This window comes from Cynoglossus semilaevis, chromosome 11 (assembly GCF_000523025.1).
Source record: "Cynoglossus semilaevis isolate Cse_v1.0 chromosome 11, Cse_v1.0, whole genome shotgun sequence".
Classification (NCBI taxonomy): domain Eukaryota; kingdom Metazoa; phylum Chordata; class Actinopteri; order Pleuronectiformes; family Cynoglossidae; genus Cynoglossus; species Cynoglossus semilaevis.
In genome coordinates this window covers 17,671,963-17,686,451 of record NC_024317.1, presented here as the reverse complement: position 1 = coordinate 17,686,451, position 14,489 = coordinate 17,671,963, and the positions used below count along the sequence as shown (strand labels likewise).

General features: G+C 40.9%; 1 protein-coding gene across 3 annotated transcripts; it reads right to left on the bottom strand.

The window, feature by feature from the left end:
• Positions 1–20: 20 nt before the first annotated feature.
• ip6k1 (inositol hexakisphosphate kinase 1) lies at positions 21–14,489 on the bottom strand. 3 transcript variants are annotated; one of them, XM_008321054.3, is made up of 9 exons: positions 14,445–14,489; positions 8,027–8,268; positions 7,777–7,922; positions 7,577–7,703; positions 6,328–6,562; positions 6,009–6,190; positions 5,258–5,433; positions 4,730–4,963; positions 21–4,052 (listed from the first exon to the last, which is right to left on the bottom strand). In XM_008321054.3, the coding sequence occupies exons 3-9, from the start codon at positions 7,891–7,893 to the stop codon at positions 3,531–3,533; spliced, it is 1,593 nt and encodes a 530-aa protein (XP_008319276.1). In that variant the 5' UTR covers positions 7,894–7,922; positions 8,027–8,268; positions 14,445–14,489; the 3' UTR covers positions 21–3,530. The 3 variants fall into 3 exon arrangements, with proteins under 3 accessions (XP_008319276.1, XP_024915720.1, XP_008319277.1); XM_025059952.1 differs by lacking the exon at positions 14,445–14,489 and adding an exon at positions 14,136–14,434; XM_008321055.3 differs by lacking the exon at positions 14,445–14,489 and adding an exon at positions 12,600–13,446.

Genomic DNA, 14,489 nt, shown 5'->3' with positions numbered 1-14,489 from the left:
CACCACCAGAAGTTCGTGGAAAGATTTAATCTCACTTTAATTTCACTTTTCTAACAAACAGGACAATGCCATATGCAGAAAATGCTGCTAAATAACCATTGAATAATAGATATGATAATCTGAGTGTGGACTCGCTGCATTCAGAATGCGAGACTGCTGTAACAATGTGGTGCGAAAAACTGAGGAAAAACAGGAGGATGTTAATGGGCGTTTTTTTAACCAACTCAATAAAATGTGAGGCGAAATCAACTGAATACTAAAGATGGTTTCTATACCTGCATGCTAGCACGCACGCACACTCACGAAGGCTTAAGAACCTTCCCATAACAGAACTGAGGTGTAGGGACTCTATGGGCCTGAATCAAGCCTGGATTTGCTGATAAACCTGGGTGGTCTGCAGATCATCAGTAACAGACTTGAGGCCATGTCAGCAAAATCATTATATATGTATATACATACATACATATATATACCTATATATACATATATACATACCTATATATACACACATGTGTATATATATATATATACATATATACATACATATATGTATATATATATACACACACATATATGTATACAAATATATGTGTATATATATACACATATATGTATACATATGTGTATATATGTATATAAAGCATACTTCTAACAACTTCTACGCACCGTCTCTAAAGCACTTAAACCTCTTTATATTGTAGACATTTATGGGCGTGGGAGTTGTGTGAAAGACAAAACATTTACCCCCACATATCGATAAAGGTACAATAAAAAAATAAATTATCGCCTTGAGAAATCAAAAATAAAATATTCATATTTTATCTCTCTTGTAAGTCCAGCTCCTGGGGTTGGTTTCCTCTTCTTTTTCAGCAGGGGGCAGTGCAGTATCACAGCACAGCCCTGGCCTCTGGATGTTGTTTGTCATTGGGTGACGCAGTCTAATCAGACCGATCAGAGGGGATAATAGTGGTGTAACGTCCTCAGTGGTGACACAACCTCTGCTGACACTGGCAGGATGGTGACGCTGGAGGCGAGGCTGGGTGACAGTCAAGTCACCGTTTTCTCCAACTGATCCCATCGACATGGTCACGACACAGAACTTTGTGACTGCGTTCACCATCAGTCATTGACATGTACATGTATAAACCAACACTGTTGACACACGAACTCTGTCACCAATCCCTCACGTAAAGACAATAGCTGCAACTAATCTATTCTTTTCTCACTGTCAGCAAATCCCATGTGTGTAAAAGCAAAAATGCGTTCCTTGACATTATTATCCTGTGTAAAAATCACATTTATGCTAAACAATACATTGAGGAAATGATCAAATCTCCTCAGCAGCACATCATCCACAATTTAAGCCATTTGCAATTGCATTGACTATAGATGGAAATACAAACTTGGGGATCAAATCTGTCATAAGCGTTTTAACAGCACAATGTTGTTTGGTATATAAGTGTACACTGAGGTAACAGACAGTTTTAGAACTCCTCCTCTGTTAAAACCAACACATTTGATTCTACTTTCTCCATGGGAATTGTTGACAATATAGAAAATACACTTGTTATAGACCACATTTGTGAAACTGACACTGACACATTTACCCAGAGGATGTTTTTCTTTGTTAAACAGGACACACAGTACTCACATATTTTTTTAAATATAACCCCAAAAACAGACGTACAGTGTACTGTATCTTTTTTTTAAGTGATCTGTATTTTCTTCTTAAAGCCTAACTCTATGATGCACATTTATGTTGCACAGTCACTTCCTCCAGGGGGCGACCCCCCCCTACACTGATGAAGAAAAGAGTTGCCATCTATCATGTTCATCATCATCCTCATCCATTGCTTTCTCAGGTGTTTGTGTGTGTTTTCCAATGGGACATGCTGAAGAATCCATCCTTCGGTCCAGGTTTAGTTTGGTTTGTTGTATCTGCACAGTAAGATGGTGAAAAAGGGGGTATTTGTTGTTAGGAGTGAATAAAATAAGTGAGGACTTTGGCCAAGTTTCAGCTGAATGATTGTTCACGGAGCTTCTCTGCTGACAAACGCTCCTAGGATGCGTCTGTGTGCATGTTTGGATGATGCTGTTGGTCAGTCTGTGCAAGGACCAACATGATCTTTAGACACATTTGTACTTCCTCCACCGATTGATTTCTCATTTGGATTCAAGTTCACTTCATTTGTAAATGTAAAACCTTTACTCAAAAGTCTGGAATGACAAGTGATGTTTGTGACATTTATTTTCTGGAAATGTATATAATGTAAATAGGTTCAAATATATATAAAAGGTGTCGGGAAATGTCTGAGCTCAAGTAGGAACTACCATTCCCTTAAAAGAAGAGTATGCAGAAACGCTTTCCAAGTAGAAGGGCTTCCTGCCTGCAGGGGATGCTATAATTTAGCCTTTGACTTCCCTGATACTACATTAATACTAAATATAAATATGTAAAACTGGTGATCAAAATGAAACCATCATTTAACACAACTATTTTCTAAAAAGAAAAATCACACTATGAAACAAACGGGTGTAGAGATTCATAACCTACATTCATCTCACCCTGTGATCGGACCCCAACCTTCCTCAAATCTTAATTCATTCTCTTTGGCTTTTAACAGTCACTCAGTACACCCAGTGGGTGTATCTGTCCCCAGGAAACACTTCCACTCAGGATTATCCTGACCACACAGAAAAGAAAAGAGTGGAAAATCCCTGCACAGGAAAGTATCCCTGCAGAAGAAAACACCACTGTACACTTCTGGTGGTCCGTTCAAATGTGACAATTTCTCTTTAGTAAATTTTTGCATACCCTTCTTTTAAGTCTACCTGAGCAGCATGCCACTGTTGCAGCACTTGTCGTGTGTCAGTCGTTCACACTGAGTTGTCACTACAGCTTCCACTGGCAGTCTGCTACAATGATACCTTTTGCCTTTTCTCAAGGTGAAGCCCAGAACCTAAACCTGCACTCAGAGTTCAAATAGCTCAAGCTTGCAACTTAACATGGATGCTGAAGTAAAAATGAGACCTTTCACTGACATTACATGTGGGTCATGTTTCTGACCTAAGTCCTGAGTGACCTCCATGTCAATTGCAAACTACTACTTTTTTTATTCCATTTCAGTCTACTCCTGTGATATTCTTATCTATATTTCTTGAAGATGCCTGTGGTTTTGTTTTTTACATGCGAAGATGAATAAACTGACATTGCGATATTTTAAGTGATAAAATTACACTGAGTGTCCCCACAAGTAGACTTACAACCTGTGACAGTGAAGTGATTTTCCTCTTCTAAGCTGCTGTCTCACCGACTGCCTGTTGCTATAGAAACTACTTGACTGTAGAATGCTCATGTTTCCATGGCGACATCCTGGAGAACCCTGTTTCATATTTACAGCCGAGACGTCTCAGCGGCATGACCTAATCAAGCTCAAAGCCAGATTTGTGTGGGATTTTTATCCGAGTGTGTATGCGTAAATGTGCATGGTTGTGCGCATGTGTGTGCCCAAATTGTTATGTGCGGCGTGCTACGGCAGGTTGCCGTCCCGCAAGCTCTCCAAGATATGGACCAGGCTCTCCAGTCCAAACACGTATCCTCTATCTGGGCCATCGTGCACTGCTGTGTCTCCACGGAAACCCTTGAAAGTGGAGTGGGCGAAGTCGATCATACGAACATCCACAAGGGGGGGCTGTTTAGGTTGTGGTGCAGGTGAGGGAGCAAAGGAAAATAAACTTGGAGCAGAGGAAGAAGGGGTGGAGGAGTCTGGATGAGTGCGAGTTGAGGAAGAAGGGGAGGCGTGGCAGTCTGACGTGGTGGTCAGTGGTGGTTGTGGGGAAGGTTGAGGGGAGTGAGAGGGCTGAGCCTTGAGTTCGGACACCTGAGAGGAAACTGACCCAGGGTCTGGGTTCTGACTCATGTCCGTTTTACAGGGAGCCTCGGGGGCCAGAGGAGTGTGGGGACCTGGGGTGGGCTCTGAAGGAGCAGCAGGAGTCTTCTGTGGACAGACCACAGGCTGCACAGGGCTGAAGATGGAGGGCTCATCAGTTTCCTGTAAAACATATTGTTGGGTTATGTCAACCAGAGCTCAATAAGTTAATAATTATTATTAGAATTCCAATAATGAAGCAGACAATAAAACATTTCTGGTTTACAGACAGTATGTCTGACATGTACACACTCACATGTTTTTAATGTCTATAGGAAACTGGAAGTCGTCTGGAAAACCACATTCCACATGTGTTTTTCACAAAAAGACAGCGAAACAAAACATGTGTCAAGTAGTGACATACAGCTGCAGTTACATAACACTCTTGACTTTCCCTGTTTATACTAGCTGGTAGTGGCTAATCTTATCCTCAAGTGCTGTGAAACTTCATATTCCACTGCTGAGCAACGCAAAGGTTGCTGAGAGGTTTTTTTTCTTTTTGTCCTGATGTTTGTTATAGATACAATTCATTGGTAAAAGCAATAACTGGCCACCACTGCAAATGCCACAGTGATGGTAGAGGTTGCACTGGCAAAATGTAAATTAATATCATCAGGACTTCATCTCACATTTTTAGTCTAAATTCAGGGCAGCATATGTAGTTGCAGCAGTTTCTTACGAAAACATTTTTTAAACTGCACTTGTCCTTTTCAGGTGTTTTAATTCAAACAAAAAAGAGCATCTTCCACCTGCATGACCGCTACACTGTAGGACTGCACAATAACTTCAAACTGACTCACCTTTCCCTCATAGATGATGAGCAGAGAAGAGGAGTAGAAGCGATAGGACGCCTGCCTCTCAATCACTTCCTTAAGGCTCCGAAGCTTATTCAGGATTGGCTCCAGGAGGTCCTGCCTCAGACCCTTTCCATTGTGCATGTACTGGTACAGTGCCTGACGGAAGCCTTCAATCGACAGACCGCGACCATAGTACTTATTCCTGCAGAGGTAGTGACCTGTGTTCAGCTGGTACACCTGCAGAAGGAAAACCAGTCAAGCTCAAAACAAAGCACTTACACACGTATTAGTGAGCTGTATGACTCGTATGACTGAACCTCATCTAATGTATTATATTGGAGGAGATCTTTGAATCAAATAACCACCAGCTCTCTGTCTTGTCATTTGGTTATGGATAAATTCAGAGAAACTAACTGAAAAGATGTGACCATCAATGTCACGACACAAATATGTTCAGGAGGGGGGTGTTACTTTTCCCCCTAAGGATTCCCTACAATTTTCTTAAATAGGTTAGATAGGTGATTATTGTACCTGCATGCCACACACTCTGACTCCCAGTGTCGCTGAGGTGCTCTGTTCACATTTCTTCATCTGCCTGGCGGCCTTCTCCTCTGAGGCGTCATCTCCATGCTGCCTGGTGCCCATCTTCAGGTCCAGAATGCATGGGTAGGAGAAGTGGTGAACCACATTTTCCAACAACAGGAACTCTGGTTAAACACTGTTTAGGAAGGCAACGTTTGTTTGACTGTTACATCAACAGTTTTGTTTTATTTACTGTGTTTGGGGTGAAGTGCGACTGAACCACTGAATGTGTATGAATATGTTTTCCTCTTGTTCACCTGCAAGAAAATAGTTGTAGAAATGGCAGCATTGTTAAATCTGCTGAGAGTAAAAATAGATGGACTCAGTCTGTGTGTGTGTTTGTGTGTTCATGGCAGTTGCAGTCTTTGAAGCTCAACATCAAAACACGACCTTTAACCTGATAACCTCAAACCATCCCTTCTTCTCTCTCTGTTCTAAGCCGCGTCCATATTTATATTCAGTGGCTCTTTTTGTAATCAGTCCAAATGATCAGAGTCATCGACATCAATACAACTAATAAATAGCATCAACAACTATGGCCTGAACTGAAACAAGAATTCCCATGAATGAAGTAAAAGATGAGACAAAAATGGCTGATGACAGCCAGGAGATAGGATACCCAGGATGAAAGTCTGGACAACGGAGAAAAAAAAGATAGTCTGTGAAGTATCTGAGACAGTGACTGGCTGAGAAAGGATACTGAAGAGTTTGCGATCCTTGGACTCCGACCTCATGCGGCTGAGCTGCTGCTTGTGACAGCGTAGGCTCCAGGGATTATGGCTGATCTTCTCTGAGGTCAAACCACTGTTCCAGTCCAACATCTGAAAGGGAACATCTGAGTGGATCTTTGAGTCGATTCTGGGACTCTTCAGCTCTGCAAAACTTCCAGAAAGATTCAAGATTGAATTGTTATAGTCAATCACTATTAACAACCCCTCTATCTTAACAAATCCATCCACTATTCTGTACGTGTGTTTTAAATCTTTATTTTGTCTATACTGCTGTATTTGTGTTCTCACTTATCAGTGGCATCTGTCTCATGCGACTCTCTCCTGTCAGGCCGGTCCTCCTTGTGCTCAGAGGAGGATCGATGTAGACTGCGTCTGGAGTGTTTTCTCCTTGGCTGCTCCCTCTCAGCAGGATCACGATCCTCATGCTCTGCAATTCCTCCCTCCGTACTGCTTTCCACGTAGGGGTAGGCCACTAGGTTGATGTAACCATCAGAATCTCCTTCAAAACAAACCAGCACCACACCTGAGGAGACAGAGATCAAAACAGGAGCACAACAGATCTTTAGTGCAGTGGTTGGCACACCTGCCTAGGGAGCAGAGAGTCCTGGGTTCAATTCTCAGAGGAATCGAACCCAGGATTCTCAAACCATGTTTGGCTCTTGCTAGGGGCAGCCTGTTAACAGAATATCTGCAATAATTTCCCAAGTATGGGATCAATATAGTACAAATTTATTTTTATTTATTTATTTTTCAAGAACACATGGAGACTCAAAGTCTTGACACTAGGAAATAATAAAAAAACTGTCACCAACAGCTTCAGCAAGGTTATATTTGGACAGTGCAATGCTATAATAATGCATGTCAGTGGACATGTGATACCCTTACAAAGACATTGCAACATGACCAGCCTCCTATCAAGACAACTGTGTGTGTCTATGTCAATCCAACACCAACTGACAAGAGTTAACTTTATAGGTCGACCTTCACATCCTCATGTTTCTAAGTGACTGTGAACGTGATTAATTACCAACAAGGTTATTGTTTTTATTGACCTTTTCAGATTGAATAAAGTGTGTGTTTATATCTACCAAAATGTGCTTGCGTCTATTACTACAAGTTAAGCAAGTACTGACATTAAGAATGTGAGCAAATGGTTAGAATGGTGATAAAGACCAGAACAACTTCAACACATTTTTTCAATCTGACAGTCTATCTTCTGTCTCCAATGTTTATCTGTCCGTGTGATAAAAAACAGAGAAGAACTGAACAGAATTAGATTTGCTGCTGTGTTGAAAGGTCGACCATAGAAGAGGTGACTTCCCCTGAGAGAAGATTAAATTCAATCTCTGGCAAAAAATCCATTTGTTTTGTTGTTGTTTCATTAATCTTTAGTAATGTAGGTTTGGTCTAATGGAAGATCATTTGTATAATACACTTTATTCAAAGCATTAACAATAAAACCAGGAAGTTTGCACCACTGTTTGTATCCTCTGTTTCTGTTTTGAAGGAAAAAAAGAAAGTATTCGCTTCATCTGACCTTTATATTCTGGAGTGAACTCTTTCATTTCTGGAGGCAGAGACTCGTAGAAGCGCTGCTCTCTGATGATCAGAGGTTTACACACGGTGTGATCATCATAGCGCATCATGCTCGTGTGACCTCCCACCTATGAACAACCAACAACATCAAACGTTGACGTTCCATGACAAATGTTCTACCGTTTCAGTTGTGTTTCCTACCTGGTGTATAAATGGTTCCAGTGGAACACCTCCTCCTCGTTGTCGAAGTGAAGCCCCTCCCCCCTGTCCTGAACCGTGTAGCTTGCTGTCCATGTTGTTAGTGTGAGGGAGGCACATGGCTCCAGGCGTACGAACTGTGCCTCCTTCTGCAGAAGTGAAGGATTATTTTTAATGAGAATTTTCTAATAACTTAAAAGCTGAACTAATGCAGGAATCACACCTGTTCTATACCAGAACAGTTCTGTCTTACCCTGGGCATGGGCTCTGTTGTGCACTGACAGGGAAGGGGGGGCACAGGGCACCACAGGCTGCTGGGAGCGCACGCCGGCCCCTGGGGGAGGCGGCGCCAGACCGGAAAACCACCTTGTAAAGTTTCTGATCAGAGTGCTCCAATCCACCGCTGGCAGCACAAAGACTACACCAAGACAAGGATCAGCAGGGGCAGAGAGCAACCAGGAGCAGCAGGATGTTTGTTAGGCAGAACAGCAACTCCTGCAGAAATATAAAGATAAATGTGTTGTTTAACAACTACTATTTATAACAGTTTCAATCAGCTTAAATCAGCATATAAATCACACATGGTTTTCAGTGTTCAATGTCACAGAAGAGGCTGCTTCAATGGGTCAGGCCGCTGTTAGAACAGGCCATCAGCGACTTTGGTACTAATTAGATAATTTTATGCCATTTCCTTTTCTGTGACTCCCATCAATGTCAGTCTGAGGATGAGAGTGGAGAAGTGGCTGTGAAAACATCATCTGGTCATTGTCATAACTGAAGAGAGCTAATGATGTACAGAGATGAGCTAAAAATTAAGTACGTACACATTCTACGTACACTGCAGTTCAGACACTGAAAAAAATTCTATGACATTGATTTTTGCATTTTGCTCGATAATGTCTCCAACACAATGAGCAACATCACTTTAGAACAGCACTCAAAGCTATTGTGGCTTTTATTTTGTTTTTGCATTACAGTCGTTCTTTGACCAATGCTTATTCATACAAGTCACGAAAAATATGAACACCATTCTACCATTCCCATTTCTTAATGACTACTGTTTGGAAAATCTCAATTTTCCTCAATTCAGCTTTCGTGTCATGTGAACATTTAAAGAGACAGATGGAGGGCAAATAACCTAAAATAAACGACCAACTTACGTGAGATTCAGCCAGTAGACAAACCTCAAGTCTTCTGACATGTCATCAAAGTATGAAATGTCTGACGACATCGTTCCAGGCCTAGGCTAGCAGGCACTGACAGCAAGCCACAACACCGGCCTCAATCATGACTCACTGAATGGAGCATGTATTTAAAAAATTAAAAGAAAATCTATGGAGATTCAACATTCAACTGTCTGAGGTCACGCTCCAAGGTTGGCCAAGCACTAAACCCCTGCAACATGCACATCATAAACAACAACAGAGTCTGCAAGAGCAGAGATTAGAACATTAAACCGCATCTGTTCATTTCTGGGACCAGTGTGGGTCCATGATTTCAGAAAGTATCACATTCGTTTGCCAACTGCATGTTACTAATAGTTGCACAATTAAATAAGCTTAAAACGCACATTTACCTTCAACAACTACAATTACAAAACAACAAACTATGGTCATTCACATCACTGCAAGGGTAAATAAAAGATGGAACCAAACACAGGCTGGCTGAAGAGGAGTAAAATCAGATCAAATTATTTTATTCCGTTTGAGCGCTGTGTTTTTCTGTTTCTAGATCCTTGTGAGTAAATGGCAAGGCTAATGCATAGACAACAGGTGTGTGTGTGTGTGTGTTTGTCGAAGCAGCGTCCTGTGTCTGTGCTGCAGCAAAAGGCTGTCCGAATGCTTGTTAAATACAGAGTCAAGGTCAACCTGCCTGTCCCCCCTCCTCTTCTCTTGTTGCTTTTATTCCCAAATCCCCACAACTTCTATACCTTATTTCTTTATCTCCTATTCTTTTAAAAGCCCATGATACAGTTGTGGCCAACCTGTGGCCTAGTGGTTAAGTTTAAATCCCAGCTCCAGCAGGACTGTGGTGTGTTGAGGAAGCACCAAAACGCTACAGTGCATTTGGAAGTGGTGAGGAACACAGGGCCAAACCTGCACACATGCAGCGTTTTGCCACTGCAAAAACCTGTGAATCGCTACCTTGTGAAGTCAGTAAATCGAGACATTGTTGAGGGCTAATGTGTATCTCTTTTTTTCTGTCTTTGTCTCTCTGTGTCTGTCCTCCACTCAAAACACACACCCTTCATGAATATCACAGTCAGATGCAGCTGCAGATATTCTTCTCCATCATGTTTCAGAGCGACAGCAGCTCACAGTAATGACCATGTTGATCAGAGGGTTGACTATTTTGAAGATCATTCACAAAGCAGGTGTTTGTCCGTTGTTGTCAGATTCGCTCTCAATCGCCCTGCTTTAACCACGTATAAACAACAGTCATTAACGCATGTGTTGGAGGCAACCGGGCTTTTGCCTGCTTGCCTCTGGGGTAATGTGAGTGCAGGCCAAAGGGGGATGCGGAGGGGGGCAATTGGCACTTCAGCGCAACACAGAGCAACTGGACCTAGTGTGAGTGTGCCCTTAATCAGCTGACCTCCAAAACACTATCCCTACTCTGCACTTAAGCTGAGGATAAGCACCTGCTTGAAAGTATTCGGGAAACTGTGACTGGTGCAGTCTGTGGGTAAAAACAAACCAAACCAAAAGACATGCAGATGACACAAGTTACTGTCATAATCATATCTGCCTCAGGTGTTTCTGCAAGATGACCTCCACTAAGAGCCAATCAGCTTAAAGAATCTGTTTGACCATCTGACCATGCTTCACATCATCAACCATCAGTGGGATAAGTCAGAGGATGGTGACAGACTGATTAAGCTGCTATTTCTGACTTTCTTACTGATCATGTGTATGACAGGAAATCCAGCTCTCTTCAAATGACAGAGACAAACAAGGTCTACCAGAAATATCTGTGGTGAGAGGGGGTTTCTGAGTAGCACATTTGACAACAAAACAAGAAACAAGACAAATATGTGATTGGTTTTCCAACTGCACAACTACACAGTAAAGAGACCTAAAATAGTTTTGAAATTCAGGTTAAGTAGTTAAATCTCTTGCCTTCAGTGCTATAATTTCAGGTGCTTTAGTTTAGTTTAAACACAGATAACATCTCATTGACCAAAAATGTCTGTTTTGTCATGCTTGACTGAATAATATGCTTTCAGACCATTTCATCTTTCGTATAATTACTTCAGGCAGACTTCGGTGTGGTTCTAAGAGTTGCACCGGTGCAGATCATCTTTTTAAGCAGCTTGATTTCAGGTTTAGTCTCAGGTTTTTCCCTATTGCAATGGTTCCCAAATCGGGGATGGGGTGAGGGTGGGGGGGGTTCTCCTTAGGGATGTGGAATGTTTGTGACATAAAGTTCAGTGGAGAATTCTTCTAATGTGTTCTTCTGGGCAGTGGTGGCTAAGGAAGCTGAGCACTGAGCATGGCACCGTCCCCACACACTGCTCCCTGGTCCTTAAAGCTACCCACTGTTCACTTTGGTGATGGGTTAAATGCAGAGGTCACATTTGGTTGTGTGCAGTGGTGAGCTGTGTCACAATGACAAGTAGTTCACTTTCCTTCCTTCCTTCCTTCTCAGAAGACAAAATAATGTTTTATGATACAACAGGATGTATTCACTCAGCTACTCAATTTGCTGAAAATAGCTGGAGTTGGGCCGAAGGCTGACACTGACACTAGATGTGATCACAAACTTAATCTTCAGCTTAAGTAATAATGAGATAAACTTGTTGTCAGATAAAAATGAAGTGATGAAATATGACAAAAAATCTAAAAAGACAATAAAGCAGAGGGACAAATAATGGAATAATGGAAAGGGTAAAACTGAGGAAAGTTTTCTCTTCTCAACTTTTTCTCTGAATAATACAGCCCTGTGGGAGATAAACTGAAAACACATCTGTGAGAATTTCATCCAGAAAACTCCATGTGTCCAGTTACAAATCAACAGAGCAGCTGTTGATTTGTAACTGGACACACAGACACAGACACACACACTATCATCCGGGTGAAACAACTGAAGGCAGTCAAAACAACTTATGAAGCATGAACATGCCTGCCATTTGAGTCCCTTTCTCACCACAGACTCTGTAGTCATCACAACCACTACAACTCTCAACAGTTCACACAGCTAAAAAAAAACATTTTAGTACTAACACCAAGAAGGGTTATTATAGTTGGGAATAAAATGATGATTTCCTTGGAGTTGATTTACAGGTTTGATATTTCAGGGTATCGATATTTTGATTGTCATTTAATTTGTAAATTAATTTGTTTATTACTTTTTTTGTTAATACAGTGTTGGAATGGTACATTTAATTAGAAACCATATTTAACATAAATCATGCAACAAGAAGCAGAACATATTTAAGAGTCACAGTGGACACAGCTTCGTAGACACAAAAAGAAACACTCAAAAACAAATTTCAACAACCTGCAAAATTCCTGTTACCAAACTTGATATGTAATAAGCTACACCACAAAATTTGAAAAAATGTGTGCTTTAACTGTAACTTTCAATTAGGGGTGACTAATTACAATGACAGCTACATTGATGACTTTAGTACCAGACAGGTGATATTTTACTTATCTTTCTGATATGGTTTTTTAGTTAGTTCATTTAGTAATTTTTATTTCTCAAGATTTAAATGGGATCTGTATGAATGCTAACATTTAAACATTTGGACATATTTAAACATAAAACACATTATTTACATCTACCCTACACCGGCACCATTACTGCTTTATTATACGACCTACCTGCAATTAATGACAACTGCTGATCTAACTGCATTAGTAAGGATTGATTCTTTGGTTGGTTTATTTTATGTAAGGTTGGTTTATTTTATGGCAGTTTGTGTCTGACATAGGGATTGTATCATAGGACCATGACTTTTCAAAGGACCCAAGATTAAAGCTTTTTCCAAAAACTGGCAACAATTTACTGGTGAGGGTTACCTTCATGCTTTGATCTAACTGCAAAGTGGGCCATGTAAATACAGACCTGACCAGCTGACAGTCAAGCAATGCCAATTGAACCTTCAGTTGAGGAAGAGCGCAAGAGGACTATGTACTGAACAGAAACAAACAAACACAACATGTTCCTGTGCAGTTGGCTCACAACCAGAACCCAATGACCAAACATAAACCCAGGACCAGTTATGAAAATAATCACAAACCTCCAAAGAATTCTGACAAAAGAAGACTTCTAAGGAACAGACCACCAGCACATCACACAGCAACTAGGAGTCTGAAGACTGACAGATTTTAGCTCACAAGAAACTGTGATTTAACTGGGATAATAGCAAATTAATCACAGTAACCTATGCATGCCAGGAACGTGGGTAACCTTTTCCGAGACTTTACAAGGTCTGCCATATACACACAGAAACATTAGTAGAAGAGCTCCAGATGTTGGTCTTCTGCCTGGAAAAGAAAACCTGATCAAATTATAGGCTAAGGACTAAATTATACCTCGCCAAATCACTTTTCAACTGACGTCTGGTAAAACTGATTTCAGAGCTTAGAAAAATATGTCTGATTCAACTTTGTTCATGTTTAGAAAAAGGTTATCATACAAAATGACTTTGTTTAGTTTTAACATATTAAACGGTCAAAAGATTCTTTGACTAGTGAATTAAACACTACCTGCTTCAACGCTGTTGGCCCCTGTCATTTATATTTCATTCATTCAGGAAAAAAGGTTGCAAACTCAACGATTTCTGAAAAGTAAACAAAACTGTTGTCATTTTGTTATATTTTGTGTTGTAAAACTAATCACAGCTGAACCTAAAACTAACATGAATGTCTGGAGAAAGACGTGCAGTTTTACAATTCGTTGTTTACTAAAGAAAGTCATCACACATTCTTTATCCCGAATTCAGTTTGAAAGTGCTTCGCTCGTTAGTGGCTGACTTGGGCAAGCACAACATTCAGGAGATGAATGATTAAACAGCCCTGCATCACCGGCATGTCTTCAAATAAACACGGTTCGAAGCACGATCTGAACTAGCATTGGTACAACTGATCCTAGGTTGCCGAACCAAGCCACCAAACAACAGCAACAACCTGCCATTTACTACTGATGCTTTTCTGTCCTGAATTAAATTTACAATGAGCTAACGTCAAGCTAAAATCACTTAGCACTACCTAAAGGTACTAATACTACCTACGTCTGATACTCAGAGATATCCGGACAGACGTCACTCTTGAAGTTTTAGATAGTATTGTTATTACATGACATTTGTTATAAATAGAAGACAATCCACCGATAGTTACGTTAATGGACTTAGTTACCATGTTTGTTAGCAGCCAGGCTGACCAGCTTCTTGACCTTAGCTTGACAACGAGCTAACTGTCTAACAGACTCAGTCAACAAATAATGACAGTTGTGCAAATACAACTACGGTCATGTCATTACAGCTAATGTACAAACTGCGTCTTTTTGCGCAGTTTATATGTATGTCCTAAATTGCAGGAAACCCGTTTATTCAACTACCCGTCCATGCTAGGTAAGCCAGCTAAGTGGCTATCAATCGAGGCTTCACGTCACACTGTGTGCTGTGTGCTAGGTTTGATCCAGCGAGTGTTACAGTAAAGACGTACCTTGAAGATGACCGAGTTGATGCTGAGAGGAAGACTGTGTGTCCA